The sequence below is a fragment of the Salmo salar genome, chromosome 16, assembly GCF_965601325.2.
Source record: "Salmo salar chromosome 16, fSalSal1, whole genome shotgun sequence".
In the NCBI taxonomy this organism is placed as follows: Eukaryota; Metazoa; Chordata; class Actinopteri; order Salmoniformes; family Salmonidae; genus Salmo; species Salmo salar.
The window spans coordinates 58,324,996-58,345,000 of record NC_138306.1 but is presented as its reverse complement, the minus strand read 5'-3'; the positions used below and the strand labels follow the sequence as shown (position 1 = coordinate 58,345,000).

Sequence of the window (20,005 nt, the reverse complement as noted above, 5' to 3'; positions counted from 1 at the left end):
TGGATATAGATATGGATATAGATATAGATATGGATATAGATAGGTATAGATATGGATATAGATATGGATATAGATAGGTATAGATAGGTATAGATATGGATATAGATATGGATATAGATATGGATATAGATATGGATATGGATATAGATATGGATATAGATAGGTATAGATATGGATATAGATAGGTATAGATAGGTATAGATATGGATATAGATATGGATATAGATAGGTATAGAAATGGATATAGATATGGATATGGATATAGATAGGTATAGATATGGATATAGATATGGATATAGATAGGTATAGATATGGATATAGACACAGTTGAAGTTGGAAGTTTACATACACTTAGGTTGGAGTCATTAAAACTTTCAACCACTCCACAAATTTCTTGTTAACAAACTATAGTTTTAGCAAGTCGGTTAGGACATCTACTTTGTGCATGACACAAGTCATTTTTCCAACAATTGTTTACAGACAGATTATTTCACTTATAATTCACGGTATCACAATTCCAGTGGGTCAGAAGTTTACATACACTAAGATGACTGTGCCTTTAAACAGCTTGGAAAATTCCAGAAAATGATGTCATGGCTTTAGAAGCTTCTGATAGGCTAACTGACATCATTTGAGTCAATAGCAGGTGTACCTGTGGATGTATTTCAAGGCCTACCTTCAAACTCAGTGCCTCTTTGCTTGACATCATGGGAAAATCAAAAGAAATCAGTCAAGACCACAGAAAAGAAATTGTAGACCTCCACAAGTCTGGTTCATCCATGGGAGCAATTTCCAAACGCCTGAAGGTACCACATTCATCTGTACAAACAATAGTACGCAAGTATAAACACCATGGGACCATGCAGCCGTCAAAAATCGCACAGGAAGGAGACGCGTTCTGTCTCCTAGAGATCAAATCAAATACAATTTTATTGGTCGCATAATCATGGTTAGCAGATGTTAATGCGAGTGTAGCGAAATGCTTGTGCTTCTAGTTCTGACCATGCAGTAATATCTAACAAGTAATCTAACAATTTCACAACAACTACCTTATACACACAAGTGTAAAGGAATGAATAAGAATATGTACCGAACGGCATAGGCAAGATGCAGTAGATGGTATGTACTTTGAATGTACTTTGGTGCAAAAAGTGCAAATCAATCCCAGAACAGCAAAGGACCTTGTGAAGATGCCGGAGGAAACAGGTACAAAAGTGTCTATATCCATAGTAAAACGAGTCCAATATTGACATAACCTGAAATGCCGCTCAGCAAGGAAGAAGCCACTGCTCCAAAACCACCATAAAAAAAAGACTACAGTTTGCAAGAACTGTTTGGCCATAATGACCATCGTTATGTTTGAAGGAAAAATGGGGAGGCTTGCAAGCCGAAGAACACCATCCCAACCGTGAAGCATGGGGATGGCAGCATCATGTTGTGGGGGTGCTTTGCTGCAGGAGGGTCTGGTGCACTTCACAAAATAGATGGCATCATGAGAATGGAAAATTATGTGGATATATTGAAGCAACATCTCAAGACATCAGTCAGGTAGTTAAAGCTTGGTCGCAAATGGGTCTTCCAAATGGACAATGACCCCAAGCATACTTCTAAAGTTGTGGCAAAATGGCTTAAGGACATCAAAGTCAAGGTATTGGAGTGGCCATCACAAAGCCCTGACCTCGATCCTATAGAAAATGTGTGGGCAGACCTGAAAAAGTGTGTGCGAGCAAGGAGGCCTACAAACCTGACTCAGTTACACCAGCTCTGTCATGAGGAATGGGCCAGAATTCACCCAACTTATTGTGGGAAGCTTGTGGAAGGCTACCTGAAATGTTTGACCCAAATTAAACAATTTAAAGGCAACGCTACCAAGTACTAATTGAGTGTACGTAAACTTCTGACCCACTGGGAATGTGATGAAAGAAATAAAAGCTGAAATAAATCATTCTCTGTACTATTATTCTGACATTTCACATTCTTAAAATAAAGTGGTGATCCTAACTGACCTAAAACAGGGAATTTTTAGGATTAAATGTCAGGAATTGTGAAAAACGGAGTTTAAATGTATTTGGCTAAGGTGTATGTAAACTTCCGACTTCAACTGTATAGTTAAATGCACTAAAGAGGAACAATGAATACAATACATAATACATAAATATATATTTCCCTATAGAATATAAATGTTTATTTCCCTATAGAATATAAATATCTATTTCCCTATAAAATAAAATAAAATTATTTTTCTTATAGAATATGGGTGACTATGAGATAACTACAGGATAAGGATGACTATGAGATCATGACTATAGGATAAGGGTGACTATGAGATCATGACTATAGGATAAGGGTGACTATGAGATCATGACTATAGGATAAGGATGACTATGAGATCATGACTATAGGATAAGGGTGACTATGAGATCATGACTATAGGATAAGGGTGACTATGAGATCATGACTATAGGATAAGGGTGACTATGAGATCATGACTATAGGATAAGGGTGACTATGAGATCATGACTATAGGATAAGGGTGACTATGAGATCATGACTATAGGATAAGGGTGACTATGAGATCATGACTATAGGATAAGGGTGACTATGAGATCATGACTATAGGATAAGGGTGACTATGAGATCATGACTATAGGATAAGGATGACTATGAGATCATGACTATAGGATAAGGGTGACTATGAGATCATGATATGATAATTTTGATTATGAATAATGACTATATTATAATTTTGACTATGAGACAATGACTACATGATAAGGGTGACTATGATATAATGGCTATAGAACAATTTTTACTGTGAGATCATGACTATATGATAAGGGTGACTATGAGATCATGACTATAGGATAAGGGTGACTATGAGATCATGACTATAGGATAAGGGTGACTATGAGATCATGATATGATAATTTTGATTATGAATAATGACTATATTATAATTTTGACTATGAGACAATGACTACATGATAAGGGTGACTATGATATAATGGCTATAGAACAATTTTTACTGTGAGATCATGACTATATGATAAGGGTGACTATGAGATCATGACTATAGGATAAGGGTGACTATGAGATCATGACTATAGGATAAGGGTGACTATGAGATCATGACTATAGGATAAGGGTGACTATGAGATCATGACTATATGATAAGGGTGACTATGAGATCATGACTATAGGATAAGGGTGACTATGAGATCATGACTATATGATAAGGGTGACTATGAGATATTGACTATATGATATGGGTGACTTTGACTATGAGATCATGACTATATGATAATTATGACTATGAGATCATGACTATATGATAATGGTGACTATGAGACCATGGCTACATGATCCTTTTGACTATAAGATAATGACTATATGATAATGGTGACTATGAGATAATGACTATATGATAGGGGTGACTATGAGATAATGTCTATATGATAAGGGTTGCTATGAGATAATGACTATATGATAGGGGTGACTATGAGATAATGTCTATATGATAAGGCAACTATGAGATAATGACTATATGATAGGGGTGACTATGAGATAATGTCTATATGATAAGGCAACTATGGGATAATGACTATATGATAAGGGTTGCTATGAGATAATGACTATATGATAGGGGTGACTATGAGATAATGACTATATGATAGGGGTGACTATGAGATCATGACTATAGGATAAGGGTGACTATGAGATCATGACTATAGGATAAGGGTGACTATGAGATCATGACTATATGATAAGGGTGACTATGAGATCATGACTATAGGATAAGGGTGACTATGAGATCATGACTATATGATAAGGGTGACTATGAGATATTGACTATATGATATGGGTGACTTTGACTATGAGATCATGACTATATGATAATTATGACTATGAGATCATGACTATATGATAATGGTGACTATGAGACCATGGCTACATGATCCTTTTGACTATAAGATAATGACTATATGATAATGGTGACTATGAGATAATGACTATATGATAGGGGTGACTATGAGATAATGTCTATATGATAAGGGTTGCTATGAGATAATGACTATATGATAGGGGTGACTATGAGATAATGACTATATGATAAGGCAACTATGAGATAATGACTATATGATAGGGGTGACTATGAGATAATGTCTATATGATAAGGCAACTATGGGATAATGACTATATGATAAGGGTTGCTATGAGATAATGACTATATGATAGGGGTGACTATGAGATAATGACTATATGATAGGGGTGACTATGAGATATTGACTATATGATAGGGTGACAATGATATAACGACGATATGGCCAGGGTGACTATGAGATAACGACTATATGATAAGGCAACTATGAGATAATGTCTATATGATAGGGTAACTATGAGATAATGACTATATGGCCATGGTGACTATGATCGATACCTCTAAAGATTCTTATCAACAAAGTAGTCAAAAGTGTAGTATTTGGTTCCATATTCTTAGCACGCAATGACCACATCAAGCTTGTGATGCTACAAACTTGTTGAGTGTATTTGCTGCTTGTTTTGGTTGCGTTTCAGATGATTTTATGCCCAATAGAAATGAATGGTACCCATTGTACTGTGACTAATTGTAAATAATAACCTCCCCTGTTATTGGTAATGGTGAGAGGTTAACCTGTTAGGGCTAGGGGGCAGTATTGACACGGCTGGATAAAAAACATACCCGATTTAATCTGGTTACCACTCCTACCCAGTAACTAGAATATGCATATACTTATTACATATGGATAGAAAACACCCTAAATTTTCTAAAACTGTTTGAATGGTGTCTGTGAGTATAACAGAACTCAAATGGCAGGTCAAAACCTGAGAGATTCCTTTACAGGAAGTGGCCTGTCTGACCATTTCTTGAACTTCTTTTCCATCTCTATCATTTACTAAGGATCTCTGCTCTAACGTGACACTTCCCACGTCGTCCATAGGCGCTCAGAGCCCGGGAAAAAACAGAATGTCGTCATTCCAGCCCCAGGCTGAAACACATTATCGCCTTTCTCAAGTGGCCGATCAAGGGACACTGGGCTTATGCGCGTGACCCCGACCGCCCCCGCCTTTGGGATTTTTTCCTCTGTTTGCCGAAAAGGAGATTCCCTGTCGGAATATTATCGCTTTTCTACGAGAAAAATGTCGTAAAAATTGATTTTAAACAGCGGTTGACATGCTTCGAAGTACGGTAATGGAATATTTAGAATTTTATTGTCACGAATTGCGCCATGCGCGCGACACTTCTTTACTATTTCGGATAGTGTCTGGAACGCACGAACAAAACGCCACTATTCGGATATAACGATGGATTATTTTGGACCAAACCAACATTTGTTATTGAAGTAGCAGTCCTGGGTGTGCATTCTGACGAAGACAACAAAAGGTAATCAAACTTTTATAATAGTAAATATGATTATGGTGAGTGCTAAACTTGCCGGGTGTCTAAATAGCGAGCCCGTGATGCCTGGGCTATGTACTTAGAATATTGCAAAATGTGCTTTCACCAAAAAGCTATTTTAAAATCGGACATATCGAGTGCATAGAGGAGGTCTGTATCTATAATTCTTTAAATAATTGTTATGCTTTTTGTGAACGTTTATCGTGAGTAATTTAGTAAAATGTTAGCGAATTCCCCGGAAGTTTGCGGGGGGTATGCTAGTTCTGAACGTCACATGCTAATGTAAAAAGCTGGTTTTTGATATAAATATGAACTTGATTGAACAAAACATGCATGTATTGTATAACATAATGTCCTAGGGTTGTCATCTGATGAAGATCATCAAAGGTGAGTGCTGCATTTAGCTGTCTTCTGGGTTTTGGTGACATTATATGCTGGCTTGAAAAATGGGTGTCTGATTATTTCTGGCTTGGTACTCTGCTGACATAATCTAATGTTTTGCTTTCGTTGTAAAGCCTTTTTGAAATCGGACAGTGTGGTTAGATTAACGAGAGTCTTGTCTTTAAATGGCTGTAAAATAGTCATATGTTTGAGAAATTGAAGTAATAGGATTTTTAAGGTTTTGAAAATCGCGCCACAGGCTGGCAGTGGCTGTTACGCAAGCGTCCCACCTAGCCCATAGAGGTTAACATGTCTTGGGGGGTATGAACTTTGACCCTCTGTAACTGTATATGGGTCATCTCCTTCTGATCTGTGCAAAACTTGGGAAAGTGGATTGAGGAAGTTGAGAGTTGAGAGGAAAGCCCAAGAACATCAGAGACATAACATATTATGATGCAACGCCAGACTGAATTCCTCAATTAGAAATAGACCATTCATGTGTGGTTTCACTTTGAATGGGACTTCCATGGTGAGAAGTGAAGCAGTTTCCTTTTTATGTAGGTTATTCTCATTGAGATCCAATTTCATTTTGCAAGAGAGACCCCATTTAGAGGTCAAACCAGATCTTTGAAACAGCAAATTTGCCACAAACTAAATCGATTCTGGAAATGTTTTCTCAAGAAACCCCGATCTTACTGGAAACTGTCCCTCTGTTCACATCTTACTGGAAACTGTCCCTCTGTTCACATCTTACTGGAAACTGTCCCTCTGTTCACATCTTACTGGAAACTCAGTTCCTGTTTTGATCAGACTCTTTGGTTGAATAAATAAAATACTTTCTTAAAATGACATATTTGGAGAAAACAAAAGGGGAAGGAAGAGACTCAGTAATAGTGGTGGGGGGGGGGGGTAACAGTGTAAGAGGGAATATTATTTGTTATCCAATCTACAAAGGGAAGTAATCCAATCTAACATTCTAATGTGATTTTAATACTCGGTTAACATCGGCAGTGTGTTTCAACTGTGTCTCATCTAACCAATCAGATGTACCTCCAGATAAAGTACTATGGATCAGAATACTGAGCTGCCTGCACGGAGACACACAGGCTAACGTCCCAAATGGTATCCTATATAGTGCACTACTTTTGGACCAGGGCCCATAGTGCTCTTCCCTATATAGTGCACTACTTTTGGACCAGGGCCCATAGTGCTCTTCCCTATATAGTGCACTACTTTTGGACCAGGGCCTATAGTGCTCTTCCCTATATATTGCACTACTTTTGGACCAGGGCCCATAGTGCTCTTCCCTATATAGTGCACTACTTTTGGACCAGGGCCCATACTGCTCTTCCCTATATAGTGCACTAGTTTGGACCAGGGCCCATAGTGCTCTTCCCTATATAGTGCACTACTTTGGACCAGGGCCCATAGTGCTCTTCCCTATATAGTGCACTACTTTTGGACCAGGGCTTTAATAAGGGAATAGGATGCCATATGGGACACACAGCACAGTCTGTCTAATCCTTAAAAAGACACAGGTGTGTCAGAAATCTGTCGTCTACTACCGACTAAAACTACATACAGTGTACTAATCATACTACATGCTATTTAGAACGTACCGTTTAGTAAAAAACGAAAGGTGCTTTCCTTGTTTGCCGATGATTTTAATTCCGGGTCACTGAGAGACGTGATGCCCAACTTCTATCAACACGTCTCCTTCACCACTAGGGGGCGATAGAGTTCTAGATCACTGTTACTCTACCCACAAGCAAGCGTACAAAACCCTCCCTCATCCTCCGTTCGGCAAATCAGATCATGACTCTATACTCCTGCTTCCTATTTACAAACAGAATCTCAAACCAGGAAGTACCCATGACGCCGCTCCGTAGAGAAATGATCCAATGAATCTGAGGCTATGCTGCAGGATGCTTTGCTAGCACTGACTGGACGACCTAACCATCTCTGTCTCGGGCTTCATCAGGAAACATCATCAGCGACGTTGTCCCCACAGCGAAGGTTTGCTACTTCCCTTATCAAAAGCCCTGGATTAACACAGAGGTTGGTGCTAAAATAAAGGACAGGTCTATTGCTGCCAACCTCGAGGCTACAGCTGAGGACACAAACACATGGTAGCTGTGGTATAGTATGTATGAGGTATTGTGTATGAGGTATAGTGTATGAGATATAGTGTATGAGATATAGTGTATGAGGTATGGTGTGAGGTATGGTGTATGAGGTATTGTGTATGAGGTATAGTGTATGAGATATAGTGTATGAGGTATAGTGTATGAGGTATAGTGCATGAGGTATAGTGCATGAGGTATGGTGCATGAGGTATGGTGCATGAGGTATGGCGTATGAGGTATGGCGTATGAGGTATGGTGTATGAGGTATGGTGTATGTGGTATGGTGTATGTGGTTATGGTGTATGAAGAATGGTGTATGAGGTATGGTGTATGAGGTATGAAATATGGTGCATGAGGTATAGTGCATGAGGTATAGTGCATGAGGTATAGTGTAGGAGGTATGGTGCATGAGGTATGGTGCATGAGGTATGGTGCATGAGGTATGGTGCATGAGGTATAGTGCATGAGATATAGTGTATGAGGTATGGTGTATGAGGTATGGTGCATGAGGTATGGTGCATGAGATATGGTGTATGAGGTATGGTGTATGAGGTATGGTGTATGAGGTATGGTGTATGAGTTATGGTGTATGAGGTATGGTGTATGAGGTATGGTGCATGAGGTATGGTGCATGAGGTATGAGGTATAGTGTATGAGGTATAGTGCATGAGGTATAGTGTATGAGGTATGAGGTATGGTGTATGAGGTATGGTGTATGAGGTATGGTGTATGAGGTATAGTGTATGAGGTATGGTGTATGAGGTATAGTGTATGAGGTATGAGGTATGGTGTATGAGGTATGGTGTATGAGGTATAGTGTATGAGGTATGAGGTATGGTGTATGAGGTATGGTGTATGAGGTATGAGGTATGGTGTATGAGGTATGGTGTATGAGTTATGGTGCATGAGGTATGAGGTATGAGGTATAGTGTATGAGGTATGGTGTATGAGGTATGGTGCATGAGGTATGAGGTATGAGGTATGGTGTATGAGGTATGGTGTATGAGGTATGGTGTATGAGGTATGGTGTATGAGGTATGGTGTATGAGGTATGGTGTAGGAGGTATGGTGTATGAGGTATGGTGTATGAGGTATAGTGTATGAGGTATGGTGTATGAGGTATGGTGCATGAGGTATGGTGTATGAGGTATGGTGTATGAGGTATGGTGCATGCGGTATGGTGCATGAGGTATAGTGTATGAGGTATGGTGTATGAGGTATGAGGTATAGTGTATGAGGTATGGTGTATGAGGTATAGTGTATGAGGTATGAGGTATGGTGTATGAGGTATGGTGTATGAGGTATGGTGTATGAGGTATGAGGTATGAGGTATAGTGTATGAGGTATGAGGAATGAGGTATAGTGTATGAGGTATGGTGTATGAGGTATGAGGTATGAGGTATGAGGTATGGTGTATGAGTTATGGTGTATGAGTTATGGTGTATGAGGTATGGTGTATGAGGTATGGTGTATGAGGTATGAGGTATGAGGTATGGTGTATGAGGTATGAGGTATGGTGTATGAGGTATGGTGTATGAGGTATGGTGTATGAGGTATGGTGTATGAGGTATAGTGTATGAGGTATGGTGTATGAGGTATGAGGTATGGTGTATGAGGTATGAGGTATGGTGTATGAGGTATGGTGTATGAGGTATGGAGGCTGTGTTGTTTCTGTTTATTTGTGTTTGTTTTTTGTATTGTTGTTTATACTTATATATTTTTGATATATACAAGGTGGAATCCCACGTGGCAAGGGCTACAGTCCATTACGGATTACAAAGGAAGACCCAGCTGTGATCTACCTAACGTTACCTCTCTACCAGACAAACTCAATCAATTCTATGCACACTTTGACAAAAACAACACCAAGCTGTGCACGAGGGCCCCCGCTGACACAGAGGACTGGGTGATCTCGCTCCCCGAGGCAGACATGAGTAAGGCTTTTAATCTGGTCAACAGTTGCAGGGCCGGGAAGGTATTCCAAGGGCGTATTCTCAGAGCATGCGCAGAACTCTCTCTGTTCTAACTCAGGAGGAAACATGATAACAACTCTCTCTGTTTGGTTCTTCTGGGTGGCAGAAAGACAGAGAACATGCAGGATGTTTCACACATAGTGTTACTTGCAGGGTACAACAAGTGCAGTGATGAAATAAATTGGTGGATGGGTCGAGATTCACAATGTAGCAGGGCTCAGTAGAACTTTTACACACACTGTGTGCCTGCGTGTGTGTAACTCACGATGTAGCAGGACTCGCACTAGGCCTTCTTCTCCACGGCGTAGAAGGGTTTGTGTCTGTACACTGTGTGTGTGTGTGTGTGTGTGTGTGTGTGTGTGTGTGTGTGTGTGTGTGTGTGTGTGTGTGTGTGTGTGTGTGTGTGTGTGTTGTGTACAGATGGGCTGAGACTCACGATGTAGCAGGGCTCGCAGTAGGCCTTCTTCTCCACGGCGTAGAAGGGTTTGTGTCTGTACACTGTGTGTGTGTGTGTGTGTGTGTGTGTGTGTGTGTGTGTGTGTGTGTGTGTGTGTGTGTGTGTGTGTGTGTGTGTGTGTGTGTGTGTGTGTGTGTGTACAGATGGGCTGAGACTCACGATGTAGCAGGGCTCGCAGTAGGCCTTCTTCTCCACGGCGTAGAAGGGTTTACCGCGCAGCCTGCCACTGCAGGTCATGCAGATGAAGCAGTCCACGTGGAAGACTTGGTCCATGGCAGTACAGCCGGTACCCTCACCCACCACATTATCCCCACAGCTGGCACACCGCCCTGGGGTAGAGGAAGAGAGGAGGTGGGAAGTTAGACTGGTTCATCCACAGGTCTGACTGTCTGGTCTTATTGCTACACGTGTTACAGTACATAGTTTTTGAGCAGAAAGAGACTTGGTTTTGAGCAGAAAGAGACTTGGTTTTGAGAAGAAAGAGACTTGGTTTTGAGCTGAAAGAGACTTGGTTTTGAGCAGAAAGAGACTTGGTTTTGAGCAGAAAGAGACTTGGTTTTGAGTTGAAAGAGACTTGGTTTTTGAGCAGAAAGAGACTTGGTTTTGAGCAGAAAGAGACTTGGTTTTGAGCAGAAAGAGACTTGGTTTTGAGCAGAAAAAGACTCGGTTTTGAGCAGAAAGAGACTCGGTTTTGAGCAGAAAGAGACTCGGTTTTGAGCAGAAAGGGTCTTGGTTTTGAGCAGAAAGAGACTTGGTTTTGAGCAGAAAAATACTTGGTTTTGAGCAGAAAGAGACTTGGTTTTGAGCTGAAAGAGACTCGGTTTTGAGCTGAAAGAGACTCGGTTTTGAGCAGATAAAGACACTACAGTGAATGATAGTGAATGTATAGAAGTGCCCTCCACAGAGAAAGTGTTTCCATATCGTGACTCGAGAGAGACAATCATAAACCATATTATGTTCTAACTTTCCTTACGAACCAGTTACTTTCTGATCACTAGCTAACGTCCTTAATCAAAGGGCCTTCAGATGCCTCATATAAGATGACAGACTTCAGAACACTTCAACAGAGACCGGAGCAGATATATTGGGTCTGCAGAAACTCATACCAGTCCCCCACTACTCTCAAAGTAATAAGCTTTATCAATGATAAAGAGAAAAATCATGAAAGACAACTCTTGTCTTCTATGTCTTATGATCCTGGTATCAACCCCTTGATTAGAACAGATCAGATCTAACAGATCGACTACAACTATTGATCTGTAATCAAGTGTGTGATGAAGTAAGGCTTTTCTACCAAAGTCAAAAAGGAACCGGACACCGAGAACGCTTCATATCCATGGCCTGATAGCATCTCAAGGGAATATCTCGAGTTGTTCGTTTATGTCAGCGGTTGAAAGGACCAAAGTGATCGGAGGGTCGACATCTGAAGACATAGGAGGTCTTGGCTGGATATTTTTTGCCGCTGGAGACGACGCTGGGGGAGCATAATTTTCTAGCTGTTTCAGATGGGTACGGTAGCGTTGTCTATTGCTATCACTAATGTTATTGACCATCCTGTTATAGTTTCAACGGACAAACCGTAGATCTGTACTTTAAAAAAAATGGGAGAAAGAAAATACCGATGTATAATTTGAGTCAAATGAAATGAAGTGTAACACTCCCTTTATACACTAAATCCTCATGTTCATGGATAAGGATGGGATTAATTGGGGACACTTAATTTTTTAGAACCTCTACATCACATAAGAGTGACAGCATCGATTAGAAAAAAAGTCAAACAGTCTTATAATGTTTTAATGATAAAGAGACTAAAAACTTCAGAGTCTTGTCTTGTCTTTGTGTTTTGAGGGCAAAGTAGTGAGCTGATATTAATGCTTTAGAAAGAGCTAGATTGCATTTTTTTGTAGGACAGGGCATTTGGATAAATTTAATTGACTTGAAGATATCTTTAATTGAGTTTAAGATGTCTCCAACTCAATGTGAAGTTTATCTTTGACTCAATTAATAACACTAGCAATTTAATTAGCGATATCTTGCAATAATGGGTTTTAGAAAATATATCTTACAATGTTTTCTTTTTTACACACATCTAAAGACAGATATAATCTTTGCGGCAAAGAAAGAAGACAAAAGACAGTGTGATATTGTGTTGAATAAATGTAAGTTTAGTTTCTGTAGTAACTTTTTTGTTTTTGCTTTGTCTACGTCTGATTTGGTGTTGACTGACTGTTTGACTGACTGATTAACTGACTGACTGACTGCTTGGCTGTAAATTTGACTGTCTGATTGACTGTCTGACGGTTTGATTGTCTGTTTGTCTGACTGTGACTGTCTGATTGACTGTCTGACTGACTGACTGACTGACTGTCTGACTGACTGTTTGACTGACTGTTTGTCTGTTTGACTGTCTGTCTGACTGGTCTGTTTGACTGTCTGACTGACTGCCTGTTTGACTGTCTGACTGACTGCCTGTTTGACTGTCTGACTGACTGACTGACTGTTTGACTGTCTGATTGACTGTCTGACTGTTTTTACTGACTGACTGACTGTTTGACTGTCTGATTAACTGTGACTGTTTTTACTGTCTGATTGACTGTCTGACTGTTTTTACTGACTGACTGACTGACTGTTTGACTGTCTGATTAACTGTGACTGTTTTTACTGACTGATTGACTGTCTGACTGATTGACTGATTGACTGTCTGACTGACTGACTGTTTGACTGTCTGTCTGACTGACTGTTTGACTGTCTGACTGTCTGACTGTTTTTACTGTCTGATTGACTGTCTGTCTGTTCTAAATGGTGGATCTGAAGCGTGGTACAGACACACAGAGTGGAGATATGGGAAACGGGGATATCAGACATTGTGTCTATATAACTAACCAGGGGGATATAACAGAATCAGACACTAGCATGTAGTCTAGGATGTAGTCTGGGATGTAGTCTCTAGCATGTAGTCTAGGATGTAGTCTCTAGCATGTAGTCTAGGATGTAGTCTAGGATGTAGTCTAGCATGTAGTCTAGGATGTAGTCTAGCATGTAGTCTAGGATGTAGTCTAGGATGTAGTCTGGGATGTAGTCTGGGATGTAGTCTGGGATGTAGTCTCTAGGATGTAGTCTCAAGCATGTAGTCTAGGATGTAGTCTAGGATGTAGTCTCTAGCATGTAGTCTAGCATGTAGTCTAGCATGTAGTCTAGCATGTAGTCTAGCATGTAGTCTAGGATGTAGTCTAGCATGTAGTGTCTAGCATGTAGTCTCTAGCATGTAGTCTAGGATGTAGTCTCTAGCATGTAGTCTCTAGCATGTAGTCTCTAGCATGTAGTCTCTAGCATGTAGTCTCTAGCATGTAGTCTCTAGCATGTAGTCTAGGATGTAGTCTCTAGCATGTAGTCTAGGATGTAGTCTCTAGCATGTAGTCTCTAGCATGTAGTCTCTAGCATGTAGTCTCTAGCATGTAGTCTAGGATGTAGTCTAGGATGTAGTCTCTAGCATGTAGTCTCTAGCATGTAGTCTAGGATGTAGTTTAGGATGTAGTCTAGGATGTAGTCTCTAGCATGTAGTCTAGGATGTAGTCTCTAGCATGTAGTCTAGGATGTAGTCTCTAGCATGTAGTCTCTAGCATGTAGTCTAGGATGTAGTCTCTAGCATGTAGTCTAGGGTGTAGTCTAGGATGTAGTCTGGGATGTAGTCTATAGCATGTAGTCTAGGATGTAGTCTCTAGCATGTAGTCTAGCATGTAGTCTCTAGCATGTAGTCTAGGATGTAGTCTCTAGCATGTAGTCTAGGATGTAGTCTGGGATGTAGTCTCTAGCATGTAGTCTCTAGCATATAGTCTGGGATGTAGTCTAGGATGTAGTCACTAGCATATAGTCTCTAGCATGTAGTCTAGGATGTAGTCTCTAGCATGTAGTCTAGGATGTAGTCTGGGATGTAGTCTCTAGCATGTAGTCTCTAGCATGTAGTCTAGGATGTAGTCTGGGATGTAGTCTCTAGCATGTAGTCTGGGATGTAGTCTCTAGCATGTAGTCTAGGATGTAGTCTAGCATGTAGTCTCTAGCATGTAGTCTAGGATGAAGTCTCTAGCATGTAGTCTAGGATGTAGTCTAGCATGTAGTCTGGGATGTAGTCTAGCATGTAGTCTAGCATGTCGTCTAGGATGTAGTCTGGGATGTAGTCTCTAGCATGTAGTCTAGGGTGTAGTCTCTAGCATGTAGTCTCTAGCATGTAGTCTAAGATGTAGTCTGGGATGTAGTCTCTAGCATGTAGTCTCTAGCATGTAGTCTGGGATGTAGTCTAGGATGTAGTCTAGCATGTAGTCTAGGATGTAGTCTAAGATGTAGTCTGGGATGTAGTCTGGGATGTAGTCTCTAGCATGTAGTCTAGGATGTAGTCTCTAGCATGTAGTCTAGGGTGTAGTCTCTAGCATGTAGTCTGGGATGTAGTCTCTAGCATGTAGTCTAGGATGTAGTCTAGGATGTAGTCTGGGATGTAGTCTGGGATGTAGTCTAGGATGTAGTCTCTAGCATGTAGTCTCTAGCATGTAGTCTGGGATGTAGTCTAGCATGTAGTCTCTAGCATGTAGTCTAGCATGTAGTCTCTAGCATGTAGTCTAGGATGTAGTCTAGCATGTAGTCTCTAGCATGTAGTCTCTAGCATGTAGTCTCTAGCATGTAGTCTAGGATGTAGTCTCTAGCATGTAGTCTAGGATGTAGTCTCTAGCATGTAGTTTAGGATGTAGTCTAGCATGTAGTCTAGCATGTAGTCTCTAGCATGTAGTCTAGGATGTAGTCTCTAGCATGTAGTCTAGGATGTAGTCTAGGATGTAGTCTAGGATGTAGTCTAGGATGTAGTCTCTAGCATGTAGTCTGGGATGTAGTCTAGGATGTAGTCTCTAGCATGTAGTCTAGGGTGTAGTCTAGGATGTAGTCTCTAGCATGTAGTCTAGGATGTAGTCTCTCGCATGTAGTCTCGCATGTAGTCTGGGATGTAGTCTCTAGCATGTAGTCTAGCATGTAGTCTAGGATGTAGTCTAGGATGTAGTCTAGGATGTAGTCTCTAGCATGTAGTCTCTAGTATGTAGTCTAGGATGTAGTCTAGCATGTAGTCTCTAGCATGTAGTCTCTAGCATGTAGTCTAGGATGTAGTCTAGCATGTAGTCTCTAGCATGTAGTCTAGGATGTAGTCTCTAGCATGTAGTCTAGGATGTAGTCTAGGATGTAGTCTAGGATGTAGTCTAGGATGTAGTCTCTAGCATGTAGTCTGGGATGTAGTCTAGGATGTAGTCTCTAGCATGTAGTCTAGGGTGTAGTCTAGGATGTAGTCTCTAGCATGTAGTCTAGGATGTAGTCTCTCGCATGTAGTCTCGCATGTAGTCTGGGATGTAGTCTCTAGCATGTAGTCTAGCATGTAGTCTAGGATGTAGTCTAGGATGTAGTCTAGGATGTAGTCTCTAGCATGTAGTCTCTAGCATGTAGTCTCTAGCATGTAGTCTAGGATGTAGTCTAGCATGTAGTCTCTAGCATGTAGTCTGGGATGTAGTCTTGGATGTAGTCTAGCATGTAGTCTCTAGCATGTAGTCTAGGATGTAGTCTGGGTAAGCAGACCCACGAGCCACTGTGGCCCCTTATGAGTTCTGGTTCTTTTTGGCCCCGCCCCTGCTCTCGGATATCAGAGGACGTTCACAACTCTCTAAACTATTGTTATAAATCCTACAACACCCTTTAAACTAACAGACCCAGCAATCTGATTTCATCTGGTTCCACCAGCCTTCAATCTGCACCTCACTTACTGAGACACACACACACACACACACACAATTACAGAGGCTGTGTTACCTACTGTACACTGTGAGAACGGCACGGGAGAGAGATTAAACAGACTAGCGATGGCGCGTCTCGGGGGGGGGGATGTGTGGGTGTCAATGGAATCACAGGCTGGTAATCACTTCAGAGAGCCAGAGGGGAGGAGAGAGAGGGGGGGGGGGGGGGGGGGGGATGAGAGAAAGAAAGAGAGGGGGGAGAGAGAGAGAGAGAAAGAGAGAGACTGTTATAGTCTTCAGATCACAGGCCATCCCACAGGGCTCCCCTTTAAACAGCCAACGTGTCCCACAGGGCTCCCACTCTAAACAGCCAGGCAGGGCCTCCCCTTTAAACAGCCAACGCGTCCCACAGGGCCTCCCCTTTAAACAGCCAGGCAGGGCCTCCCCTTTAAACAGCCAACGCGTCCCACAGGGCCTCCCCTTTAAACAGCCAACGTGTCCCACAGGACCTCCCCTTTAAACAGCCAACGTGTCCCACAGGGCCTCCCCTTTAAACAGCCAACGCGTCCCACAGGACCTCCCCTTTAAACAGCCAACGTGTCCCACAGGGCCTCCCCTTTAAACAGCCAACGTGTCCCACAGGGCCTCCCCTTTAAACAGCCAACGTGTCCCACAGGGCCTCCCCTTTAAACAGCCAACGTGTCCCACAGGGCTCCCCTTTAAACAGCCAACGTGTCCCACAGGGCTCCCCTTTAAACAGCCAACGCGTCCCACAGGACCTCCCCTTTAAACAGCCAACGTGTCCCACAGGGCCTCCCTTTAAACAGCCAACGTGTCCCACAGGGCCTCCCCTTTAAACAGCCAACGTGTCCCACAGGGCCTCCCCTTTAAACAGCCAACGTGTCCCACAGGACCTCCCCTTTAAACAGCCAACGTGTCCCACAGGGCCTCCCCTTTAAACAGCCAACGTGTCCCACAGGGCTCCCCTTTAAACAGCCAACGTGTCCCACAGGGCCTCCCCTTTAAACAGCCAGAAGGAAACCTTACGGAAATCCTTTTCCTTTTGGTGGCTGGTGATCGCTAGGTCCCTGAGGAGCTATTTCTCTGTGTGTGTGTGTGAGTGAGTTATTTGTGTGTGTGTGTGAGAGAGTTATTTGTGTGTGTGTGTGTGTGTGTGTAAGTGTGTGCTGTGCACAGTCATATACACATACACTGAGTGTACAAAACATTAGGAACAAACGTCTTGATATTGAGTTGAACTCCCCTTTTCCCCTCAGAACAGCCTCAATTCATCGGGCATGGACTCTACAAGATGCTGGTCCATGTTGACTCCAATGCTTCCCCACAGTTGTGTCAAGTTGGCTGGATGTCCTTTGGGTGGTGGACCATTCTTGATACACACACAGGAAACTGTTGAGCGTGAAAAACTCGTTGCAGTTCTTGGCACAAACCAGTGCGCCTGGCACCTACTATCATACCCCGTTCAAAGGCACTTAAATATTTTGTCTTGCCAATTCGCCCTCTGAATGACACACATACACAATCCATGTCTCAATTGTCTCAAGGCTTAAAAATCCTTCTTTAACCATGTCTCCTCCTCCTTCATCAACACTGATTGAAGTGGATTTAACGAGTGACATCAATAAGGGATCATAGCTTTCACCTGGATTCACCTGAGCTGTGTTCGAACACCCATACTGACATACTGTATGCTACATACTTAATGAGTATATACAGTTAAAGTCAGAAGTTTACATACACTTAGGTTGGAGTCATTAAAACTCGTTTTTCAACTACTCCACACACGTCTTGTTATCAAACTATAGTTTTGGCAAGTTGGTTAGGACATCTACTTTGTACTTGACACAAGTAATATTTGTATTTACAGACAGATAATTTCACTTATAATTCACTGTATCACAATTCCAGTGGGTCAGAAGTTTACATACACTAAGTTGACTGTGTCTTTTAAACAGCTGGGAAAAGTCCAGAAAATGATGTCATGGCTTTAGAAGCTTCTGATAGGCTAACTGACATCATTTGAGTCAATTAGAGGTGTACCTGTGGATGGTTTTCAAGGCCTACCTTCTAACTCAGTGCCTCTTTGCTTGACATCATGCGAAAATCTAAAGACATCAGCCAAGACCTCAGAAAAACAATTGTAGACCTCCACAAGTCTGGTTCATCCTTGGGAGCAATTTCCAAACGCCTGAAGGTACCACGTTCATCTGGACAAACAATAGTACCCAAGTATAAACACCATGGGACCACGCAGCCATCATATCGCTCAGGAAGGAGACGCGTTCTGTCTCCTAGAGATGAACGTACTTTGGTGCGAAAAGTGCACATCAATCCCAGAACATCAGCAAAGGACCTTGTGAAGATGCTGGAGGAAACAGGTACAAAAGTATCTATATCCACAGTAAAACGAGTCCTATATCAACATAACCTGAAAGGCTGCTCAGCAAGGAAGAAGCCACTGCTCCAAAACCAGCATAAAAAAGCCAGACTATGGGGACAAAGATCGTACTTTTTGGAGAAATGTCCTCTGGTCTGATGAAACAAAATGAGAACTGTTTGGCCATAATGACCATCGTTATGTTCGGAGGAAAAAGGGGGAGGCTTGCAAGCCGAAGAACACAATCCCAACCGTGAAGCACGGGGGTGGCAGCATCATGTTGTGGGTGTGCTTAGCTGCAGGAGGGACTGCAGGTAGGAAAATTATGTGGATATATTGAAGCAACATCTCAAGACATCAGTCAGGAAGTTAAAACTTGGTCGCAAATGGGTCTTCCAAATGGACAATGACCCCAATCATACTTCCAAAGTTGTGGCAAAATGGCTTAAGGACAACAAAGTCAAGGTATTGAAGTGGCCATCACAAAGCCCTGACCTCAGTCCCATAGAAGATTTGTGGGCAAAACTGAAAAAGTGTGTGCGAGCAAGGAGGTCTACAAACCTGACTCAGTTACACCAGCTCTGTCAGGAGGAATGGGCCAAAATTCACCCAACTTATTGTGGGAAGCTTGTGGAAGGCTACCCAAAATGTTTGACCCAAGTTAAACAATTTAAAGGCAATGCTACCAAATACTTATTGAGTGTATGTAAACTTCTGACCCACTGGGAATGTGATGAAAGAAATAAAAGCTGAAATAAATCATTCTCTCTACTATTATTCTGACATTTCACATTCTTAAAATAAAGTGGTGATCCTAACTGACCTAAGACAGGGAATTTAAACTTGGATTAAATGTCAGGAATTGTTAAAAACTGAATTTAAATGTATTTGGCTGAGGTGTATGTAAACTTCTGACTTCAACTGTATACACCCGTTCTGAAAGGCCCCAGAGTCTATAACACCACCAAGCAAGCGGCACCATGAAGACCAAGGAGCTCTCCAAACAGCTCAGGGACAAAGTTGTGGAGAAGTGCAGATCAGGGTTGGGTTATAAAAAAATATCTGAAACTTTAAACATCCCACAGAGCACCATTAAATCCATTATTAAAAAATGGAAAGAATATGGCACCACAACAAACCTGCCAAGAGACTGTAGACTACTTTATCACTGACCTCAACCCAGAGTCTCTCAGAGTGTTCACAGACAGCCCACTGACACCCCCAATCAGATCACAGCAAAATCACAGTCTACTTGAACAGAGCAATGCTCAATCATGAGGCATCAAAGTCATAGGAACTGAATTATTTTAAGAAATGAGAAGAGAAGACCTTTTGCCCACAAAAAGGAGGTGGAAACTTGAGGTGCACTTCCTAACCTCCTGCCAAATGTATGACCATATTAGAGACACATATTTCCCTCAGATTACACAGATCCACAAAGAGTTTGAAAACAAATCCAGTTTTGATAAACTCC

General features: G+C 41.6%; 1 protein-coding gene across 3 annotated transcripts in view; it reads right to left on the bottom strand.

The window, feature by feature from the left end:
* The window catches only part of lpp (LIM domain containing preferred translocation partner in lipoma), a 537,563-nt gene that overhangs the window by 72,059 nt on the left and 445,499 nt on the right, over positions 1–20,005 (bottom strand). For all 3 annotated transcript variants that reach the window (XM_045697474.2, XM_045697472.2, XM_045697473.2), the window contains one exon: positions 10,534–10,703. In XM_045697474.2, coding sequence (XP_045553430.1) covers positions 10,534–10,703 — 170 coding nt within the window. The remainder of the gene's footprint in view (positions 1–10,533; positions 10,704–20,005) is intronic.